The following is a 25072-nucleotide window of genomic DNA, read 5'->3' on the forward strand; positions in this document are numbered from 1 at the left end:
GAAAGTAAAAGAAGTAATCAGGAGAGTCGAGTAATCACAACCTATGTCAAAGCGACTGGAACCATAGTCAAGGTTGGGAAGAATAATTTAGTTGCAGCAAAATATCACATTAACTCAATACTATTCTTATAATTATGTTGGTCTTGAAGTACAGTAAGTGAATTTGTACCTAGTTTTATGTTTGTACATAAAATACATTAGTAATATGTATCAATATTAAAGACAGTAAGTTAACATTACAAATCTGTAAACATTTTCCTTTTTTCAAATTTAGGTTTGAAAATCTGACCCACAATGAGCCCTCAACTATGTATATATGTATTATATACATATTCCTCATTGAATTTTTCCTGCAATAAGCTCTTAGCATGGGAAATACTTCTTATATAGCATGGAAGGAAAGTAGGTTATAAAAGTAAGTAAAGCATAATCCAATTTTTGTTTTAAAAAACTGATGTATAGGGCTTCCCTGGTGGCGCAGTGGTTGAGAGTCCACCTGCTGATGCAGGGGACATGGGTTCGTGCCCCGGGTCCGGGAGGATCCCACATGCCGCTGAGCGGCTGGGCCCGTGAGCCATGGCCGCTGGGCCTGTGCGTCCGGAACCTGTACTCTGCAATGGGAGAGGCCACAGCAGTGAGAGGCCCGCGTACCGCAAAAACAACGAGAACAACAAAAAAAACTGATGTATATATACCAAATGTTAATTGTAGTTATCCTAGATGACAGAATTATGGGTGATTTAATTTGCTTAATTTATGCCAATTTTTCTGTATTTCCCACAATAAATATGATTTTATTAAAAAAAAAGTTGCTTTTAAAAAATGAGTTGGCCATAGCTCTAATATAAAATTCCATCACATCTCCAGCACAGTACCTATAATATGTGGTTGCATTCATTTGCCTGCTGTTTCAATTACTAGAATGTAGGGCTATGTCTTGCTCACATCCTCACGGCCAGTGCCAAGCACGGTGCTTGACATACACTGAATGCTCAATTAGTTGCTCCATTAATAGTAGTCAATATTTACTGAAGGGATACTACGCATCAAGTATTATCCTAGTTGTTTTACATACATTACCTCATCAAAAACTTGCTACAACTTTAATCTCCATTATACAGATAAGAGAACAGATGTTTAGAGGTTATGGAATTAAGCCTACAAGGGCCTTGATGGGATTCAAACTATTTTTCCCTAGAACTGAGATGTTAACAGTATAAATTTGAGAAATTTAACAGAATACCTGAATCCAAATTTGCAGGAGTTGTGGATCGGCTTGTTTCTGAGCAGTGTCTGAAACAGTTAGTGAAAAATCCCTGAATGTGTGTAGAAAGCAGATTTCTCCATGATTCATTTGTATCTTGGATTAAAATGTCATGGATCAAGTATGGAAGCACAGTCTGACAAAAGTCAGTTTTCACCTAGAATATACAAATACATCCAGTCAATAGTTTGCAGTAAAAATATTTTTAAAAATTTTCATTCCCTGTTACTGACATATTAAGCTTTTTTAAAATATGACAGATGAATCTGTCATGAACTCTACGTACTACTAAAAAACATACAAAAAACATGTGTACTAGGTAGTGTTAAAAAAAATCAAATTAACCTAGAATATCTAAATCAAACCTATACATTACACTGCAAGTGTTCATTTTCAGTCTAGGCCACTTGCATATAATAAAATAGGACATTGTTGACAAATGAAATTATTATGTCACTACTGTAAAAAAAATTTCACAGTTGAAAAGTGTTACTAATAACAGAAGCAGTTTTCTAATTTGATAAAAGGGAAAATGGGGATCAAAATTTAAGAGAAAAGCTGAAAATTTGATTTTTGAACATTTTCTACATTCAGTGAAAGAGCTACAACAGTCATGTTAAAATGTTTACTTTTTAATAAACCCCAATTTCTGGGCATAAAATTAGGGTACTTATTTGTGGTATACTCCAAAGTATAGAAAACTACTTTAATATATGTGATACATTAAAACAGTACTCAACTTTATTTTTGCCAAGACATCATCTTCATGTATTCATCATATACCACACACATGAAACAGGTTATTGATTACCAATTGTACACTTTTTCCCTTTCAAACTAAAGACAAATCAAAAAGCCAGTTTTGGGGCTTCCCTGGGGGTGCAGTGGTTGAGAGTCTGCCTGCCGATGCAGGGGACACGGGTTCGTGCCCCAGTCCGGGAAGATCCCGCATGCCACAGAGCGGCTAGGCCCGTGAGCCATGGCCACTGAGCCTGCGCGTCCGGAGCCTGTGCTCCGCAACGGGAAAGGCCACAACAGTGAGAGGCCCGTGTACCGCAAAAAAAAAAAAAAAAAAAGCCAGTTTTGGAAATACAGAAGTTAAGTAACTAAGAATTGTGTGTGTGTGTGTGATTGTATATTTGGAACATTTTATCTTCTGGCCCAAAGTCAGAATGTTCTAAAAATCTTACAGGCTTCCCCGGTGGCGCAGCGGTTAAGACTCCACCTGCCAATGCAGGGGACACGGGTTCGAGCCTTGGTCCGGGAGGATCCCACATGCCACTGAGCAACTAAGCCTGTGTGCCACAACTATGGAGCTTCGCTCTGAAGTCCATGAGCCACAGCTGCTGAGCCTGTGTGCCGCAGCTGCTGAAGCCCACATGCCTGGAGTCCAAGCTCCGCAAAGGGAGAGGCCGCCACAATGAGAAGCCCACGCACTGCAACCACGAGTGGCCCCCGCTCGCCACATCTGGAGAGGGTCTGTGCGCAGCAACAAAGACCCAACACAGCCAAAAATTAAAAAAATAATAAAATAAAATAAATTTATTTTTTAAAAAAGTGTTTAAAAAATCTTAGGTTTATTCATTAATGAGAAATGAGTTGTGTGTGTATCCAGGGTATCACTCACTTTTTTTTTTCAGAAGATGTTATTTATTATATCAAACACATGTTAGGGTGCTTAACTCTATGCCAGTATGCCAGACAGAGGCAGGATCAGCATGCAGTGCAGAAGGTTTACTAGGGAGTGCTCTTGGGATCAATGTCTGTAGAAGGAAGGGAAGGAAGAAGCAGGACTGGAGTGACGGAAAAGCTGGGGTGTGGTGCGGCAGCAACAAAGGCCTCCACCAACCCTGTGGGGAGCTCAGAAGCTGAAGTGGACCTTCAGAGCCGTCTTGAGTTGTGGTAATGGTACAGAGCTTTTATACTCTAAGGTCAACCAGTCATTGAATGCAGGTTGCCCTGGGAATAGGGTATGATTTGGGGTGAAGCAACTCTCTATTATCAAGGCAATTCTGAAGGGTGTTCTCAGCTGGTAGCACTTGCAGCAGCTGAGGGAATAAGTCCTCTGAACTGCTACGAATGCAGTGTAGTACTGCAGAGAGTGTGATGATTTATTCACTGTTAACATTTTTTCTGTAGAAACAAAGACTGCTTTACAAACTGCTTTCAATAGGGTACTTTACCAAAATATTCACTTCTTTATCAGTTACTTTTAATTGGTAGATGTTTAACTAGTCAGATATTTTGTTTTCATACTTCTGTTGAATCATGCTTGACAGTATTATAAATTAGGCTAGCTTTTAAAGTCTTAGAGCATCATCACATTGTGTTGTTTTAGATGATACATTTGATAAAAGCGTATAAACTTTTTGTTTGACCTTGGCAGGTACCATTACTCTCTAATGAAATAAATGGTAGTGTACCCCCCAAAATAAAAAAGCAATGCTAACTGCAACCACACCTCTTTTCTCACTCAAGAAAGCATGTCACAGAATTCAAGCAGAAAAAGTTTTCGACAAAATGCAACACCATTTAGGATAAAAACTCTCCAGAGGGAACCTACCTCAACATAATAAAGGGCATATATGACAAACCCACAGCAAACATCTTTCTCAATGGTGAAAAACTGAAAGCATTTCCTTTAAGAGCAGGAACAAGACAAGGATATCCACTCTCACCACTCTTATTCAACACAGTACTGGAAGTTCTAGCCACCGCAATCAGAGAGGAAAAAGAAATAAAAGGAATCCAAATTGGAAAAGAAAAAGTAAAACTGTCACTGTTTGCAGATGACATGACACTACTATACACAGAAAACTCTAAAGATGCTATCAGAAAATTACTAGAGCTAATCAATGAATTTGTTAAAGTTGCAGGGTACAAAATTCATACACAGAAATCTCTTGCATTCCTATACACTAACAACAAAAGATCAGAAAGAAAAATCAAGGAAACAATACCATTTACCATAGCATCAAAAAGAACAAAACACCTAGGAATAAATCTACCTAAGGAGGCAAAAGACCTGTACTCAGAAAACTATAAGACACTGATGAAAGAATCAAAGATGACACAAACAGATGGAGAGATATACCATGCTCTTGGATTGGAAGAATCAATATTGTCAAAATGACTATACTACCAAAAGCAATCTACAGATTCAGTGCAATCTCTATCAAATTACCAACGGCATTTTTCACAGAATTAGAACAAAGAATTTTACGATTGGTACGGAAACACAAAAGACCACAAATAGCCCAAAGCAATCTTGAGAATGAAAAACAGAGCTGGAGAAATCAGGCTCCCTGAGTTCAGATGAAACTACAAAGCTACAGTAATCAAAATAGCATGGTACTGGCACAAAAACAGGAATAGATATCACTGGAACAGGATAGAAAGTCCAGAGATAAACCCACACACCTATGGTAACCTAATCTATGACAAGGGAGGCAAGAATATACAATGGAGAAGACAGTCTCTTCAATAAGTGGTGGTGGGAAAACTGGACAGCTACATGTAAAAGAATGAAATTAAAACACTCTCTAACACCATACACAAAAATAAACTCAAAATGGATTAAAGACCTAAATGTTAAGGCCGGATACTATAAAACTCTTAGAGGAAAACACAGGCAGAACACTCTCTGACATAAATCACAGCAAGATCTTTTTTGATCCACTTCTTAGAGCAATGAAAATAAAAACAAAAATAAGCAAATGGGACCTAATTAAACTTTTAGCTTTTGCACAGCAAAGGAAACCATAAACAAATGAAAAGACAACCCACAGAATGGGAGAAAATATTCGCAAATGAAGCAACAGACAAAGGATTATGCTCCAAAATATACAAATAGGCCATACAGCTCAATATCAAAAAAACAAACAACTCAATCAAAAAAATGACCAAAATATCAAAATAGACATTTCTCCAAAGAAGATATACAGATGGCCAAAAAGCATATGAAAAGATGCTTAACATCACTAATTATCAGAGAAATGCAAATTAAAACTACAATGACGTATCACTTCAGCCAGTCAGAATGGCCATCATCAAAAAATGTACAAACAATAAGTGCTGGAGAGGGTGTGGAGAAAAGGGAACCCTCCTACACTACTGGTGGGAATGTAAATTGGTACAACCACTATGGAGAACAGTATGGAGATTCCTTAAAAAACTAAAAATAGAGCTACCATATGATTCTGCAATCCCACTCCTGGGCATATATCCAGAGAAAACCATAGTCTGAAACAATTCATGCACCCCAATGTTCACTGCAGCATTATTTACAATAGCCAGGACATGGAAGCAACCTAAATTTCCATCAACAGACAAATGGATAAAAAAAGATGTCGTACATATATACAATGGAATACTTCTCTCAGCCATAAAAAAGAACGAAATGATGCCATTTGTAGTAGCAACATGGATGGACCTAGAGATTGTCATATTGAGTGAAGTCAGTCAGAGAAAGACAAATAACATATATCACTTATATGTGGAACCTAATAATATGGTACAAATGGTCTTATTTACAAGACAGAAATACAGTCACAGATGTAGAAAACAAACTTATGGTTACCAGGGGAGACAGTGAGGGGGGCATAAACTGGGAGACTGGGATTAACATACACACACTACTATATATAAAATAGATAACTAGTAAGGACCTACTGTATAGCACAGGGAAAAAGAGCGGATATATGTATATGTATAACTGATTCACTTTGCTCTACAGCAGAAACTAACACAGCATCCAATATGTAGCTACCCCGCAGCTGAAACCTACTGCATAAAGTTCTGGCTAAATAAAGACACCCTGTTGGATGGATTCACAACAGCTGAGTATAGGCGATGTTGCATGAAGATGATGTGCAGTACAAAGCACTCTTTTTATATACAGGCCATGAACATTCACACAAAAGAGAAATGGAATGAGACCATCAAAGAAAATTATTGTGAGAAAGCACAAATGAAAAAAACAAAGTTAGAAAGGGAATAAGTCAGACTAATTAATCTTCTTACCTCACACATTGGCTTTAATAACTGAAGAACTTCACTTTTTGTGCCTCCACTATTCAAAAAAGCACAAGTCAGTGTCTTTAACCAAATGTCATGATTTTCACTTTGAGGAATCCACAGGCTTGTATTATCCAAGCCTTCTAAAGGACTTTCTTTGTCAAGTCTAGGTACCTCTAAAAACTAGAAAAAAGTGATGAGAAAACGTAAATAAGGTAACCAGAAATACATTTTACCTTTCCTATGCCAAACAAATATCTAGGCATAAACAAATCTGTTTCCAAATAAAACTAAATATGCTTAAAACTAAATCTTGAGGCATCGGTTACCTTTTAAAATTAAAATACATTTATGCTTATGAGAGGCAGAGTCATCTGGTAAAAAATTACTGATCTAAACACCAGGAAACTTAACTTTTACTCTTAGCTCACTAGCAGTATGTTAAATAAATCACAGATTCTCTGCCTCATCTGTCTCATGTATGAATCCAGTCCAAATCTACCATACAGAGTTGATTTTGGAATGAAATGAAATCTTAAAATGTTAAAACTACAGTGTTTTACAGGTTATACTATTAGTTTTATTAATAGCTTATATTGTCAATAATTTCACTGAGACCAAAATTATATTACAATACATTAAAAGTATCATTTCAACGATGGGTGTAAGCCCTGAAGTTAAATTGGTGAAAACTTAACAGCATATTTCTCAGTTGCTTTATGAAAAGAAAATATTAAACAAAATAAAGGAGAAGTAAGAGTTCTTAAGTATCTTTCATAGAGTACCTTTAGTGGAACCTTGTTATGATATCAACATGGAAAAGGCAGAAATCTATAGGCCATCTTAAATTTCACTAGAGGGTTGTGATACTTTAACTTGCTATGGAAATAAACACTTGCTTGTTGATCACAATATCTATAAACAGCTTTCATGGGATCAAAGTAAGGGTTTTCTACTCCTAAAGAAAAAAAGCCTGTCATTAAGAACTCCTCCTACCAGGGAATATGGGGACATGTGTATGCATATGGCTGATTCGCTTTGTTGTGCAACAGACACTAACACAGTATTGTGAAGCAATTATACTCCAATAAAGATCTATTAAAAAAATAAATAAATAAAAAATAAAACAGAACTCCTCCTATCCCCCCAAATCAACCATCATCTCTTTAGGCTACCTATCTCAGCTTTTCCACACTGCCATAACTAAAAATACAAATCCCTTCGATTCAAAAAGCACAGCTAGAATTATTTCCAAGAAAGGTTAAATGTTAGTGTAAGTAAGCAATATGATATTCATATCCCACAGCAAATAGAACTGTTCTAGATATAGTAGATATTCAATAAACATTCATTATTTGAGAGACCTTTTTCCTTGATGTTCGAAAAGGCTGTAGATAGATCAGCATGGGATCATTTGTCATCTTATAAATCTCCCAGAAACTATGTCCAGTTTTTGTGGCTAAAATGCTTTTCAAACAGGTAACAGCTGCTGATCGCACTTTGACACTGAAAAACATAATTCAAATGCCACTAAGTATACCAACTATTAATCTTGATGAATGTTAAGCAACTCCCAATGAAAAAATTAAAATCTAAAATTTTAAATTTATATTAGGAAATGTTTACGTTTATTAGGAAATTTTACATCTATAAAATTCTATAACATCAAAGCAAAAATTATCAAAGGATTTTTAATATTCCTAGAGTAAACATGAGTTACTACTCACTGTAACAGCAATTCCCTTCATTCAATATAATAAAATTTATATTATGACTACTATAAATTAAAAACTCATAAAAAGAAATACTTGAGAATAACATTGACTAATAAGAATGAGTAAAAAGAATGACAGAATACTAATTCACCCAAGAAAAAAATATTTTGATACCATTTTCCCTAAGAGGTACAAATAATTTGGGGTAACACAGAATGGAATTTCCCTACAAATGATAAAATTATTGTCTAGGACAATTTTAAACAAACAGTAAGTATGTACTTATTCTGACCAGAAGCTAGTTGAAATCATTAGGTAAGGCATCTAAAACCTCTAATAAAAAATTGAATGTCCTTCTCTTTTGCAAAAAATTAAGTAAAGGAGGGCTGCAATACAAGAGTACTGAAAATATGACAGCTGACAAAAAATGTCATAAAGCCTGATACTATAAATGATGATGAGCTGTCAAGTAAAGGCTTAATTCTATGTCTCAATTTAAGACACAGAAGCATAAACCCTAAACTTGGATTCATCTCTCATTCCTCTTTCTTTCCTTCCCTCCTCCACATCCAATTCATCAGCATGTCCTGCTGCCTCTATGTTAAAAACATACCCTAGTTCCATCCGTGTTCCATCTCATCTCCATTACCGCCACCCTTATCCAAGTCACCATGATTTCTCCTCTGGACTACTGCAATAGTTTCATATTCAGCTTTCTGTTTCCATTTTTGCCCTATCACAAGCCATTTGCCATATATGTCAGAGTAAAAATGTAAGTTGCATCATGGCACTATTGTGCTTAAAACTCCATGGCTTCATTATATATTTCAAATAAAATCCAAATTTTTAGATCAGAATTAGTCCTACCTTTCTAATTTCATTTCATACAATCTTCTTCCATACCAGGCTTTTTCTGATCCTCAAACACATGAAGCTTATTTCCATTCTAGCTATTCCCTGTATGCAATATTTTATCCCTAATCAACTTCTAGCTGATTCCTGATCACTCAGATCAGCTAGATGACACTTCCTCAGAGAAGTCTTCCATGATTCTGGGAATTCCTTGGTCAACATTCCCTTTGTATACCCGAGGCCCTTCAAACATGTAATGATTTTTTTCCTCTTACAAAAAAGACATGAAAAACAAATTGTACCTATCCCTGTGGTTCTCAAGTTTAAGTCACACTAATATTTCTGTGCACCTTCTTCAGAAAAACCAATTGCAAATTACTGTGTAACAAATGAAACACTTAATGCTTGCAAATTTTCTGTGGAAAATCTCTTCAAAAGCTGTGCTAGATATAATTTGAAATACATTTTTAAAAATGAGATAGATCCATTTATTAATGGATAGGAGGATGGCTAAATGTGATAAAGCAAGGATAATAATAGTAGAATCTAGGAAGACTCTAGGTGGTGAGTATATGGGTATTTACTGTAAAATTCTTTTAATTTTGCTGTAGGCTTGAAAATTTTTATAATAAAAAGTTGGGAAGGAAATCATACCAGCCTTTTTACTGTAACAACAACAACAAAAGAGTGAAAGATACAAGTAAATTAAATCAACAATTAAAACAGAGCAGGTAGACATTATTGCCAATCATTTATTCCCCAAGAGAAGCAGGGGGTGTTATAGGGAAACAGATGCAAAATACCTATTTACTTAAAACGATGCCCAATTGTGGGCAAAAATCCTTTGAACCCAATCTCCAAAAATGGTGGTGATAAGGTGCTCAAATATATCAAAATAAATACATCTGGCCCTTGAACAATGAGGATTTGAACTGTACAGGTCCACTTATACATGGATTTTTTTCAACAGTAAATAATACAGTACTACACAATCTGCAGTTGGTTGACTCCTCGGATGAAGAACCACGGATAGGGAGGGCCAACTATAATTATACATGAATTTTCCACTGAGCAAAGGGTCAAGCATCCCAACCCCCACATTGTTCAAGGACCTGTAAATAATAAATAGATAACTGCAAATAAATAGATAAATGGGGAGTGGAAGACGGAGGAAAAGTAATCTCATAATCAGCAAGCTGAAATTATACTATTTGTTGCAATTTTGTTTTGCATTTTATGTATTAATGGGCAAAAGAAAGCCCTGTCTGATTAGCTTAAGACTTTTGGAGTTAAAAAATTTCTGCTCTATGACTTATTTTAAAAGGATCAAAATGTCTAGCCAGGAGGAGAGTGGCACCTTTGATTCTGACAAGTGCACAAAATAACCCCATTTACATTCCCCTATCTTAATGTTTTGTGTGGAACCACTTGGTAGTTTTCATATTGCTTGTCTAGTCTACTCTCACTAAAATTTAACATGGATCTTGTCTGGTATATCTATCACTATACCAAGTTACCTGGCATATAGCAGTGGGGTTTTAGTAATTATGTGAATTAATAAAAATACAATGATATTCATTAAATATTTAAGACTGAAAGTATGGCAACTAAAAGGAGAATGCTTTAGTTATTGGAAATGCTAATTCATACAAGGTATCAATCTTGAATGTCAGATTAAGTGCTATCAGGTACAAGGTATCATTAAATACTCACCAATCTTCTACCAGTGTATTATTCAGGTAGGTCAGCATTATGAAGGTCCACTGAAGTTCTTTATCTTCAAATAACTCAAGGGCCTTGGTATAAGATGTATCTTTACTATATTGTATAGCTATTGTAGAGAAATCTATAGGACCCACTTCTCCCAAGCAGCTTCCAACAGCCTCTATATATAGAAATTCCATTTCAGTAAAGTTATAGCTAAGAGATCATACATAAGACAGAAATTTTCTAATTTCAAAAATATGTTTTGTCATCCGTTAAGATTTAAGTGTTTTCTCAAAGATGTTGAATAGATTAAAGAAGCTACAAAATACTGTATCATTTCCTTTACATATCATCCATGTCGGCAATATTTTCCCCTATAAAATCATATCCAAGAGATAGATTAACTAGTAGAATGTAGTTTTTAAGAAAAGTCTAAATATAGCAGCTGTATGCGAGTATCAATTTTCTGGGGGGTATTACATAAAGACCACAAATCTTAAATACTCAGATCAGTGAAAATTCACACACACACACATACACATACATGCAGGAAAACACAATTTCCTTCCCACCTGTATTATCACTACCCAGATGAAGATAGATGTTTTCAAGATGCCAGAGGGCCCCCTCATGTTCTCGCTCAGTCATGATGGAATTTAATAAAACATGTTAAAAAATTATTTGATAGTCCTCCTTTCAAAAGGTGGAGCCTAATTCTTCCCTTGAATGTGGGCTGTACTTAGTGTCTTACTTCTAAAAAACAGAATGTGCACAAGTCTTTCACCTCCTTAACTAAAATTATCCCAGGTATTTAATTCTCTTAGATGCTATTATAAATGGAACTGTAAATGGAATGGAATTTCCTTCTTAGATTGTTCATTGCTGGTGTACAGAAACACAAATGAATTTTGTGTGTTGATCTCGTATCCTGCAACTTGGCTGAATTCATTTATTACCTCTCTTATAGTAACTTTCCTATAGATTTTCTGGGACTTTCTATATATATATACAGTAATGTCATCTGTGAATAGAGATAGTTTTTACTTCTTTGCTTTCCAGTTTTTGTTCAATTGCTCTGGCTATAACTTCCAGTACAATGGTGAATAGCAGTGGGCAACTTTGGCTCATTACTGATCTGAGGAAGATATTCAGTCTTTCACCATTAAATATGACATTAGCTGTGGGTACTAATCACTAAGATTTTATGCTATGTAGGAAAGCCACTTAGGCCTCCTGTAGCAAGTGACATTTGTCCCCAGAAGCAGTGCTACTATGGACAAAGGGTAAATTCCTTGGTCAAAGGAAAGTTCTAGAGTACTGATAAGGTTCTGTTTCTTGGTCTGGGTGCTAGATGCACAGGTGTGTTCTCTTTGCAAAAAATTTTTCAAGTTATATACTTACAACTTTTCTATACGTAAGATATATTTCAATAAAAAATTTACAAGAAAAGAAGTATCCTAGACACTAGACCTCCACTGAGAAGTTAAGGAAGACTGTTGAAAGACAGTAGAATCTGCGAAGCATCTCTTATTTCTCCCACTTTTTTTTTTTTTTTTTGTGGTACACGGGCCTCTCACTGCTGTGGCCTCTCCCGTTGCGGAGCACAGGCTCCGGACGTGCAGGCTCAGCGGCCATGGCTCACGGGCCCAGCCACTCTGCGGTATGTGGGATCTTCCCGGACCGGGGCACGAACCCGTGTCCCCTGCATCGGCAGGCGGACTCCCAACCACTACGCCACCAGGGAAGCCCCCCACTTTTCTTATTTGAAGCAATTATTTCATGACAACTTCAAGCTGACTTTAATCATGTGATTTTTTCCATCCTGTGATCACCAAATATAAAACACCTATACCAGGTATGATGCTGGCTATTTATCTTACATTAGGTTACCCCCAAATGGTGGCAGAAAAGGACTTGAATATGGTTTTAATATCTGAGCTTAATATAGCCCTCCAAGTCCTCATTCTTTCTGTTATATAAAAAAGATATTAAGTACCAGTCAGTTATATCTATAAAATGTATCAGAAGTCAATTTATTTGCAACTTAATGCTACAAATAGGTTTTTCTGACTTTCCTAAATATTCACAAGGCATTTTCAAATTAATAGTTATGCACATGTGTTAATCACTAACTTTTTACTTTATATGAATGTCTAAGGGAGGAAAATATGAAAGGAGGGCTGCCTAGGGAGACTTGAACTAAACAGAAATATAAAAAGCCTCTCACATTTCCCCAATATTCCAAGTAACAAACTTTTACTGATTTTTAAAATGCTATGAAGATGACCATCCAAACAAAAAAACTCATATTCACTCAGCCAAACAGTTTACCTAAAACTTCTCTTTCACCAGTGTGGTTTACTGCCATCTTGGATAACTGCAACAAGCTGACAACTAGCTTCACCATTACGCCATCTGGAGGGTTATCTAGAAGCAGTTTTGAAAAAATTAGTTTAAGCCACAGTGAAGACAACACTTTTCTTTATACTATGCTCATATATTAAATTGTGTGACTAGAAAACTTTTACAAAGTTTTTAAAAAAGATTTTCAATTGTGAGCATTTCAAAAATATGAGGTGAATGAATGTATCTGAACTTTCTTCTTAAAGAGAATCATGTAAAAATGATCAGCAATATTTGGCAGACAGAGAGAGAAAAATGTCTTAAGTTGTGCAGAGAAATCAATACCTTAGCCAAATCACAGTTAGAAACACATAATCATTCAACATTAAACTAGAAGGAACCTTGGGAGCATGCCTGGTTTTTTAGCCTCTTGCATATAGAATAGACCAGCACTGTCCAACAGAACTTTCTGCAATGATGAAAATGGTCTATAATCTGTGCTGTCCAAAGACAGCCACGAGCCACATGTTACTACAGAGAATTTGACATGTGCTAATACAACAAAGAAATTTAACTTTATATTTTATTGAATTTTAATTCATTTAAATTTAAATAGCTATAAACATCTATTGGCTATATTGGTCTGGATCAATAAAATACCCAAACACACAAGAACAGGAGATAGAAAGAGGGGTTCATATATATATATACCTATTTCAAGAACAAATATACTAGAAACTCAGATTTCGGATGGTCGAAACAAAATTAATTTTTAAAAGTACTGAGGATAAAAATATCACAATAGAAACATGAAGTTAATGAGCTCAGGAAGATGAAAATCAAAACGTAAGCAGAAAGAGTTTCCACCAAGTGCAGTACTATAATAACCTAAACTCAAATCAAATCAAAATAAAATGGATTTTTAAGTAAAAAAAACCTAGAAACACATATAAATATGTGTATATATACAAAACACACACATATATACATATATACATACACACAAAACACATACATGGCTAAGATGTTTAAAATAAAATGAAAAATAACATTTCTTTTATTTAAATAAATTGGGGTAGTAGGCAGAGACAAATTACCTTGCATGCCTGCTCTAAGGAATTCAAATTTTTCTTTTAGGCAGTAGCAAATTGTTAACATTTTTTAAGCAGTAAAATAACATGATTTGGACTTAGAGAAATCATTCTGGCAGAGGTGCAGAGAACGGATAAAATGGGAGTAGTTCAAGGTGAGGAGACTACTTAGGAAGTCTTTCATAACTAAATGAGAACTGATAGGGGTCTGAAATGAACTAAATCTGTGGCAACTAAACCAAGAGCAAGAATTTATAAAAGATTCTTTCAAAAAGAAATGAGTACAAATAACCCAAGTCATTAAAATTAGTACCCTGAGATGCTCTCATAAGATCCATCATCTGATCTTTATGTTGCTCTAGTTGTCTTCGAAGATCCTTCAATCCTTCAAGCCTTGTCAATGGAAGTGCATCATAAACATTTACTGAGAGAAAATGGTTAATTTCCTAAAAGAGAAAATCAGCTAAAAATGTAACTTGCTTTTGACATGTATTGGTTGAGTCTGTAAAATAAAACTCAAAGATTTTTTTAAATTAGTGCCTTCTACAGATACTGATTCATAATACTGTTACTACCAAACAAGGTAGAAATAAATTACTTATTTCACTTCAAATCCTACAATGTTTTAAACATTTAAATTGCAATAAACTCTCTCATGATACAGTATTTAGAGTTTAAGATTGTTATAGCATACTCAGAGGGAAAAGCTTAAATTTCTATTTATTTAGTACTGCAACTCTAGTTTTATCTTAATATATTTAACCATATTTTCATACTGATTATAGTCAAATGTAGAGTATAATTTTAAAATTATAATAAGATTTATAAAGAAAAATCTATCTGAACATAGTTTTGAAGTTTATAAAGGTTAAAACAAGATTAAAACTTGAAAAACTCTTCAGAAAGTTACATATCTTTTCTAATTCAAACATTATATTGTCCGACAGAGGGTCAGATGGTAATTTTGAGATATTAATGAATCTTATGTGTATGAAAATCAAGCATATTTTATATCATATTTCTTCAATATTTAAATTCAGATCTTTATCAAGAAATTTTGAATTTACACTTTTACTGCAATGCAAGAGTATATATTAAGATTCAGTTTTTAATCTGCTAAGAGGACAGATTTCATGTTATGTTTTCTTTAACCACAATTTTTAAAAAAGACTGGTTTACTTTCACAGCATTAGAGGTTTCCAAAAAGTACTACTAACCTCTCTAATACAAAATAGCAATATTATGGAATAATTATTACCTCCAAAAGTGAAAAGGGTCCTCTACTGTATTTGATTTTCTGCTGAGTAATACGCAAATCCCTAAAGACAACATGGTCAGGAAAAGGATCTAAAAGTTTAATCGTGATATAGAGATTTTCATTATCCTTGTTATCAATCACTAAGTATTTCAACAAGTCCAATACCTAAACATAATTAAAAAAGAAAAAATCATGAGGAGAAATGGATTAATTATATTTTAAAGTAAAACAAGCAAACCCATTGTAATAAATGATAAAAACTCTACTTGTTCAGATAAAATCACTTCTAAGGCACCCAGCTACTACTGTTTCTGTGCTTTCAAATAATTCAACAAATATGTAAGGCCTTTATTACAGGATGGACACTGAGGTATACAGTTGTCAATACTACTGAAACATTTTATATAAGTAATACCTCACACACCATCATAGTGGAGTGAACTACATCCTTAGTTTTGACTACCTCTACACTTCAACATAAGTAAGAGATAGAAATCAGGTTATTTATTAGATCAAAATTACTAGGTGCTCTGTAATTAAATGATTACAAGGATTAATTCACTGAGAATGTTTTCCCCACCATTTTTCAAAGAATATTTCCACTAAAATTACTGATTACACCAAGTAAACATAAAACACTCAGCTCCTTCCAACAATACTTTATCAGTGCATTTCAAATATCATTTTGAATATGATTTGGGAAATTACCTGTTCCTGAACCTCCATCTGATCATCCACAAGGGGTATAAGTGTACCAACAATAACATGGAGATGACTTTCTAAAGCATCCTTACAGTAAGTTACTGCTGTGTGGCAAACCCGGCTTAACAGGTCACAACAAAGGGAGAAGCTACGTAATGACACATCCATGAAATGAGAAGGCCTAACATAGGGGAAAAAAACAGTAAGTTCTAGGACACTACTTTGACATAAACTCATTCAAAAGTCACTTTTATTCAACAGCTCTAATTCTGATGTGGCTTGACATAAAAGTCACTTTCACATCTAAGTCCTTAGTAGTTTAAAACCCAAAAAGAGAAGTGACATCAGCAAAATGACACAGTAGGAAGCTCCAAGCTCCCCTGACAGAAACACTGAAAAACAAGCAAACTGTAAGAGCTTTGTTAGAATTCTGTAAAACAGTCAAAAGTTTACAGCAATCAAGCAATCGTTGATATCAAGAAAAAGGAAACTTAAAAACTAGGAAAGCTTTGTGGTGATTTTACTTGCCCTTGCCCCATGACGCCCCCAGCCTGGCAATAGTCATGAAAATTGCAGTCCCCATTTCCAATGTGGGATCCTGGTCCTTAGTTCTGAAGGGAGCAGAGTATATTTTATTCACAAATGATAGTGTATATCTGTTCTTAACCTGTCTGGGAGCTACCTGAAGGACTAATGTAAGGTGCTTGGCTCTTGTTTTTCCTAACTTGGGTCTCCTACAGGCTGGAAAAGCTGAGGGCACTGCTTGAAAACTGCTTGTTAGGGCTAACCAACAACCCACAGCTGCCTGGGATAACAGACTGCCTAATGCCTAGGATGAAAAGCTAGAGAGAGAGTTTCCTTGTAAAGTTAGAACACTCAAAATCACTCACATTGAGCTTCCCTGGTGGCGCAGTGGTTACGAATCCGCCTGCCAATGCAGGGGACATGGGTTCGAGTCCTGGTCTGGGAAGATCCCACATGCCACGGAGCAACTAAGCCTGTGTGCCACAACTACTGAGCCTGCACTCTAGAGCCCACGAGCCACAACTACTGAGCCCACGTGCCACAACTACCGAAGCCCACGCACGTAGAGCCTGTGCTCCACAAGAGAAGGCACCCCAATGAGAAGCCCACGCACCGCAACGAAGAGTAGCCCCTGCTCACCGCAACTAGAGAAAGCCCACATGCAGCAACGAAGACCCAACACAGCCAAAAATAAATTAACAATAAAATTCACTCACATTTTCAGAGAATTTATAAAGTCACACACATGCCCAGGGTAAGGTGCTTGCTCAAAAACTACCTAAGAAGACCATAATCTTTCACTTTGTGCTTAACCTTAGGCTCAGTGCAAGCCGAGCTAAATGCTGAAGGAGAGTCTTAACACAGAGCCAATCTGCAAAGACTAGGAAAGCTTTCTCTCTCTCTTTCTCTCTCTTTGGCTCTTGGTATTCAAGGAAATCTCTGTCAAAACGCTACCTGAACGCAAGTTAAGCAACAGTCTTCAGTGACTACAATGGCAAGGAATACGTTCTCTAGAAAAACAGTTGAGTAAATTCATGAAACAAATGTACCACTACAGCCATCAACAATTCAAAAAAAAAAAAAAACAGTCAAACCTTGGGGAAGGGGAAAATCTGATTTCCACAGGTAATATATCATAATAGTAAAACGTCCAGTTTCAACAAAAAAATCACAAGGCTTTCAAAGAAATAGGAAAGTATGGACCCTTCAAAGAAATAAAATATATTGACTAAAACAGTTCCCAAGGAAGGTCAGACTGGAATTATTAGACAAAGACATTGTCAAACAACTGTCTTAAACATGCTAAAAGAGCTTAAAGACAAATGAAAATGAAGATACAGCATACCAAAACTAATGGGATTCAGCAAGGGCAGTGCTGAGAGGAAACTATGTTACAGTAAACAGCTACATTAAAAAAGAAGACAGACTTGAAGAACACCACAAACACTTAAGAATTAACACCTCAAACTCTTCCAGAAAAGGGAACAGGAGGGAATACTTCCTAACTCATTTTATGAGGCCAGCATTTCTCTGATACAAAAGATAAAGACACCACAGGAAAATTATAGTCTCTAATACTCTGATGAATATATATATATATATATATATATATATATATATATATATGCAAAACTCCTCAACAAAATACCAGCAAACTGAATCTAACAGTGCATTAAAAGGATACACATCAGGGCAGAAGTCAAGATGGCAGTGTGGGAAGACACGGAGTTAGTGTCTCCCAACAACTAGGGTGCCTGCTGGCTGCTGCTGGGGGACTCTGAACCCCAAGGAGACAAGAGGAACCCCAGAGTGAACCGGCAGAACATAGGGGTACCGAGGTGGGGAGGAGAAGTGGAGGCCAGACAAGATCAGCACCCCTGAGGCTGGGGAGATCAGGAGAGCAGGTGGGAGGGACTCTCTAGGAAGAGCAAGCGAGGAGCATAGGGCAACTGCCTGGCCCACTCGGGCCGGGGGGCCTGCTGAGCTCCCAAGCTGGTTTCCCCCCTCCAAAGCCCAACCAGGCCACGTGCGTCCTGGGGGCATAGGAGGGAGGCCAGGGAGATCAGGAGTAGCAGGTGGGAGGGGCCCTTGGGGAGGAGAGGGAGAGGAGTGGTGGGCAATGGCCTGCTCACTTGGGCACTGGGAGGCTCCTGAGCTCCCAGGCCAGTCCCCTGCCCTACAAGGCCCCCCCTTCACACCCCTGCCCGGCTGCATTGGTCCTGCGGGCATAGGAGGGAGGCCGGGGAGATCAGGAGACAGAGGTGGTAAGGGCCCTCCTAGACCCCAGACCAGAGGAGCAGGAGAGGAAAGGAGGGTGTTTGACCCACCCACTCAAGCCCAGGAAGCCTGCTGGGCTCCCAGATAATCCCCTGCCGTCTGAGACAAGGGAGGGGGGCACACCTGGGGACCTTCAGTTCCTTGAGCCTAAGCCCCACCCCCCACAGCCCCCAAGGCTTTTTCCAGTGCTGTGGGTCCCGAGCATTGGCCACGCCCACTACCCAAACCTCCCCCTTGCTTAGGGCCCACTCTCCACAGCCAATGCCTTCCCCCTCCCGCCCTCCGCCTTTTTTTTTTTTTTTTTTTTTTTTTTGCCGTACGCGGGCCTCTCACTGTTGTGGCCTCTCCCGTTGCGGAGCAACAGTCTCCAGACGCGCAGGCTCAGCGGCCATGGCTCACGGGCACAGCCGCTCCGCGGCATGTGGGATCTTCCCGGACCGGGGCACGAACCTGTGTCCCCTGCATTGGCAGGCGGACTCTCAACCACTGCACCACCAGGGAAGCCCCGCCTTTTGTTTTTTTTTTTCTTTTCCCTCCTCCTCTTTTTTACTATGGTGGTACTGATGTATCTTCTGGCGGTTGATTCATCTATATTTTTATTTTTACATTCTTTCTAACATACCTGTTAGTTTCCTAGTATAATTTTATTTTTTACTTTGTTATTGCTCTTTCTTTTTTCTTCCTGCCACCCCACGGGGCTTGTGGGATCTTGACTGGCGAGCCTGGGGTTGGGCGGAAGCTCCTGCGGTGGGGTTCTAAGTCTGAAACACTGGACTAACAGAGAACCTCAGACCCCTGGGAATATTCATTGGAGTGAGGTCTCACAGAGCTCCTCATCTCAGCACCAAGACCCAGCTCTACCCAATAGCCTACAAACTCAAGTGTTAGAAGCCTCAGGCCAAACAACCAGTAAACCAGGAACACAGTCCCACTAATAAAAAAAAAAAAAATTAGATGGCAAAAAAATACATCACAGATGAAGGAACAAAGTTAAAAACCTACAAGACCAAATAAATGAAGAGGAAATAGGCAATCTACCTGAAAAAGAATTCAGAGTAATGATAGCAAAGATGATCCAGAATCTTGGAAACAGAATGGAAGCGCAGAATGAGAAAATACAAGAAATGTTTAACAAAGATCTAGAAGAACTAAAGAACAAACAAACAGAGATGAACAACACAATAACTAAAATGAAAAATATACTGGAAGGAATCAGTAGCAGAATAACGGAGGCAGAAGAACGAATAAGTGAGCTGGAAGACAAAATGGTGGAAATAACTGCCAAGGAGCAGAATAAAGAAAAAGGAATGAAAAGAATTGAAGACAATGTCAAAGACCTCTGGGATAATAATAAACACACCAACATTCGAATTATAAGGGTCCCAGAAAAGAAAAGAAAAAAAAAAAGGGTCTGAGAAAATATTTGAAGAGATCATAGTTGAAAATTTCCATAACATGGGAAAGTAAAGTCACCCAAGTCCAGGAAGCACAGAGAGTCCCATGCAGGATAACCCTTAGGAAAAACACACCAACACATATATTAGTCAAACTAACAAAAATTAAATTCAAAGAAAAAATATTAAAAGCTGCAAGGGAAAAACAAAAAATAACATACCATAAGATTATCAGCTGATTTTTCAGCAGAAACTCTGCAGGCCAGAAGGGAGTGGCAGGATGTAATTAAAGTGATGAAAGAGAAAAACCTACAACCAAGATTACTCTACCCAGCAAGGATCTCATTCAGATTCAATGGAGAAGACAAAAGCTTTTCAGACAAGCAAAAGCTAAGAGAATTCAGCATCACCAAACCAGCTTTACAACAAATGCTAAAGAAACTTCTCTAAGCAGGAAACACAAGAGAAGAAAAAGACCCACAAAAACAAACCCAAAACAATTAAGAAAATGGGAATAGGAACATACATATCGATAATAACCTTGAATGTAAATGGATTAAAGGCCCCAACCAAAAGACACAGACTGGCTGAATGGATATAAAAACCAGACCCATATATATGCTGTCTACAAGAGACCCACTTCAGACCTAGGGACCATACAGACTAAAAGTGAAGGGATGGAAAAAGATATTCCATGCAATTGGAAATCAAAAGAAAGCTGGAGTAGCAATAGTCGGATCACATAAAATAGACTTTAAAATAAAGACTGTTACAAGAGATAAGGAGGGACACTACATAATGATCAAAGGATAAATCCAAGAAGAAGATATAACAATTATAAACATTTATGCACTCAACATAGGAGCACCTCTATAAGGCAAATGCTAACAACCATGAAAGGAAATATTGACAGTAACACAATAATAGTAGGGGACTTTAACACCCCACTTACGCCAATGGACAGATCATCCAAACAGAAAATAAATAAGGAAACACAAGCTTTAAATGACACAATATACCACATAGATCTACTTCATATTTACAGAATATTCCATCCAAAAGTGGCAGAATACACTTTCTTCTCAAGTGCACACAGAACATCCTCCAGGATACATCACATCTTGGGTCACAAGTCAAGCCTTGGAAAATTTAAGAAAACTGAAATCATAAAAGGCATCTTTTCTAACCACAACACTATGAGACTGGAAATCAATTACAGGAAAAAAGATGTAAAAAACAAAATACATGAATGTTAAAAAGTGCACTACTAAATAACCAAGAGATCACTGAAGAAATCAAAGAAATAAATACACAGAAACAAACGACAATGAAAACACGACGACCCAAAACCTATGGGACGCAGCAAGAGCAGTTCTAAGAGGGAAGTTTATAGTAATTCAATCTCACCTCAAGAAACAAGAAAAATCTCAAATAAACTATCTAACCCTACACTTAAAACAACTAGAGAAAGAAGAACAAAGAAAACCCAAAGTCAGTAGAAGGAAAGAAATCATAAAGATCAGAGCAGAAACAAATGAAATGGAAACGATAAAAACAACAGCAAAGATCAATAAAACTAAAAGCTGGTTCTTTGAGAAGATAAACAATATTGATAAACTCTTAGCCAGACTCATCAGGAGAAAAAGGGAGAGGACACAAATCAATAAAATTAGAAGTGAAAAGGAGAAATCACAACTGACACTGCAGAAATACAAAGGATTATAAGAGACTACTACCAACAACTGTATGCCAATAAAATGGACAACCATGAAGAAATGGACAAAATCTTGGAAAGGTACAATTCGCCAAGACTGAACGAGAAAGAATTAGAAAATATAAACAGACCTGTCATGAGTAATGAAATTGAAACCACACTTTAAAATCTTCCAACAAACAAAAGTCCAGGACCAGATGGCTTCAGAGGCAAATTCTATCAAACATTTAGAGAAGAGCTAACACCAATACTTCTCAAACTCTTCCCAAAAATTGCACAGGGAGAAACACTCCCAAACTCATTCTACGAAGCCACCATCACCCTGATACCAAAACCAGACAAAGATATCACAAAAAAAGAAAATTACAGACCAATACCATTGATGAACGTAGATGCAAAAATCCTGAACAAAATACTAGCAAACACAATCCAACAGCACATTAAAAGGATCATACACTATGATCAAGCGGGATTTATCCCAGAGATACAAGGATATACACATAATCAATCAATGTGATATACCACACATTGATCAATTGATACACAAATCAATCAATGTGATACACCACATTAACAAATTAAGGAATAAAAGCCACGTGATTATCTCAATAGATGCAGAAAAGGCTTTTGACAAAATTCAACGCCCATTTATGATAAAAACTCTCCACAAAATGGGCATAGAGGGAACTGACCTCAACATAATAAAGGCTAAATATGGCAAACCTACAGCAAGCATCATACTCAATGTTGAAAAACTGAAAGCATTTCCACTAGGATCAGGAAGAAGACAGGGATGTCCACTCTCGGCACTCTTATTCAACATAGTTTTGGAAGTCCTAGCCACAGCAATCAGAGAAGAAAAAGAAATAAAAGGAATACAAATTGGAAAAGAAGAAGTAAAACTGTCACTATTTGCTGATGATATGATACTATACATAGAAAATCTTAAAGATGCCACCAGAAAACTACTAGGACTAATCAATGAATTTGGTAAGGTTGCACGATACAAAATTAATGCACAGAAATCTCTGGCATTCCTATACACTAACAACGAAAAATCAGAAAGAGAAATTAAGGAAACGCTCCCATTTACCACTGCAACAAAAAGAATAAAATACCTAGGAATAAACCTGCCTAAAGAGGCGAAAGACTTGTACTCAGAAAACTATAAAACACTGATGAAAGAAATCAAAGACGACATAAACAGATGGAGAAATATACCATGTTCTTGGACTGGAAGAATCAACATTGTGAAAATGACTACACTACCCAAAGCAATCTACAGATTCAACGCAATCCCTATGAAACTATGAACAGCATTTTTCACAGAATTAGAACAAAAAATCTTACAATTCGTATGGAAATAGAAAGGACCCCGAATAGCCAAAGCAATCTTGAGAAAGAAAAACGGAGTTGGAGGAATCAGGCTCCCCGACTTCAAACTATACCACAAAACTACAGTAATTAAAACAGTATGGTATTGGCACAAAAACAGAAATATAGATCAATGGTACAGGACAGAATGCCCAGAGATAAAGCCACGCACATATGGGCACCTAATTTACGACAAAGGAGGCAAGAACATACAGTAGAGAAAAGACAGCCTCTTCAATAAGTGGTGCTGGGAAAACTGGACAGCTACATGTAAAAGAATGAAATTAGAACACTGCCTAACACCATACATAAAAATAAACTCCAAATGGATTAAAGACTTAAATGTAAGACCAGATACTATAAAACTCTTAGAGGAAAACATAGGAAAAACACTCTTTGACATAAACCACAGCAACATCTTTTTTGACCCACCTCCTAGAGTAACAGAAATAAAAACAAACAAATGGGACTGAATTAAACTTGAAATGAAACAACAGACAAAGGATTATACTCCAAAATATACAAACAGCTCATGGAGCTCAATATCAAAAAAAAAAAAACAATCCAGTTAAAAAATGGACAGAAGACCTAAATAGACATTTCACCAAGGAACACATACAGAGGGCCAAGAGACACATGAAAAGATGCTCAACATCACTAATTATTAGAGAAATGCAAATCAAAACTACAATGAGGTATCACCTCACGCTGGTCAGAATGGGCATTATCAAAAAAGCTAGAAACAATAAATGCTGGAAAGGGTGTGGTGAAAAGGGAACCCTCCCGCACAGTTGGTGGGAATGTAAATTGATACAACCATTATGGAAAACAGTATGGAGGTTCCTTAAAAAACTACAAATAGAACTACCATATCACCCAGCAATCCCACTACTGGGCATATACCCTGAGAAAACCATAATTCAAAATGAGACATGCACCACAATGTTCACTGCAGTACTATTTAGTAGCCACCAATAGCCAGGACATGGAACTAACCTAAATGTCCATCGGCAGATGAATGGAGAAAGAAGATGTGGCACATATATACAATGTGTACAAACTCAGCCATAAAAAGAAACGAAACTGAGTTATTTGCAGTGAGGTGGATGGACCTAGAGTCTGTCATACAGAGTGAAGTAAGTCAGAAAGAGAAAAACAAATACTATATGCTAACGCATATATATGGAATCTAAAAAACAACAAAAAAATGGTACTCATGACCTAGAGCAGGAATAAAGAGGTAGACATAGAAAATCGACTTGAGGACATGGCGTGGGAGGGCGAAGCTGGGGCGAAGTGAGAGTAGCATTGACATATATACACTACCAAATGTAAAATAGTTGGCTGGTGGGAAGCAGCAGCATAGTACAGGGAGATCAGCTCAGTGCTTTGCGATGACCTAGAAGGGTGGGATAGAGAGGATGGGAAGGAGGCTCAAGAGGGATGGGATATGGGGGGACATGTGTATGCATATGGCTGATTCGCTTTGTTGTGCAACAGAAACTAACATGGGGGCTTCCCTGGTGATGCAGTGGTTGAGAATCCGCTTGCTAATGCAAGGGACATGGCTTGGAGCCCTGGTCCAGGAAGATCTCACATGCCATGGAGCAACTAAGTCCACGTGCCGGAACTACTGGGCCTGCACTCTGGAGCCCGCAAGCCACAACTACTGAAGCCTGCGTGCCTAGAGCCACAGGCTCCGCAACAATAGAAGCCACCACAATGAGAAGCCTGCGCACCACAACAAAGAGTAGCCCCTGCTCGCCACAACTAGAGAAAATCCCACATGCAGCAACAAAGTAATTTGTTTAAAGTAATTTATATTAAAAAAGAAACTAAC

General features: G+C 37.2%; 1 protein-coding gene across 2 annotated transcripts in view; it reads right to left on the bottom strand.

The window, feature by feature from the left end:
* ATM (ATM serine/threonine kinase) overlaps window positions 1-25072 on the bottom strand; it is a 133385-nt gene that overhangs the window by 51567 nt on the left and 56746 nt on the right. For both annotated transcript variants that reach the window (XM_065882336.1, XM_065882335.1), the window contains exons 29-36: window positions 15955-16129; window positions 15247-15411; window positions 14302-14434; window positions 12886-12981; window positions 10561-10732; window positions 7645-7786; window positions 6287-6463; window positions 1244-1421 (exon numbers count right to left, since the gene is read on the bottom strand). In XM_065882336.1, the coding sequence (XP_065738408.1) occupies window positions 1244-1421; window positions 6287-6463; window positions 7645-7786; window positions 10561-10732; window positions 12886-12981; window positions 14302-14434; window positions 15247-15411; window positions 15955-16129 (1238 nt within the window). The remainder of the gene's footprint in view (window positions 1-1243; window positions 1422-6286; window positions 6464-7644; window positions 7787-10560; window positions 10733-12885; window positions 12982-14301; window positions 14435-15246; window positions 15412-15954; window positions 16130-25072) is intronic.

Source organism: Phocoena phocoena, chromosome 8 (genome assembly GCF_963924675.1).
Source record: "Phocoena phocoena chromosome 8, mPhoPho1.1, whole genome shotgun sequence".
NCBI classification, from domain to species: Eukaryota; Metazoa; Chordata; class Mammalia; order Artiodactyla; family Phocoenidae; genus Phocoena; species Phocoena phocoena.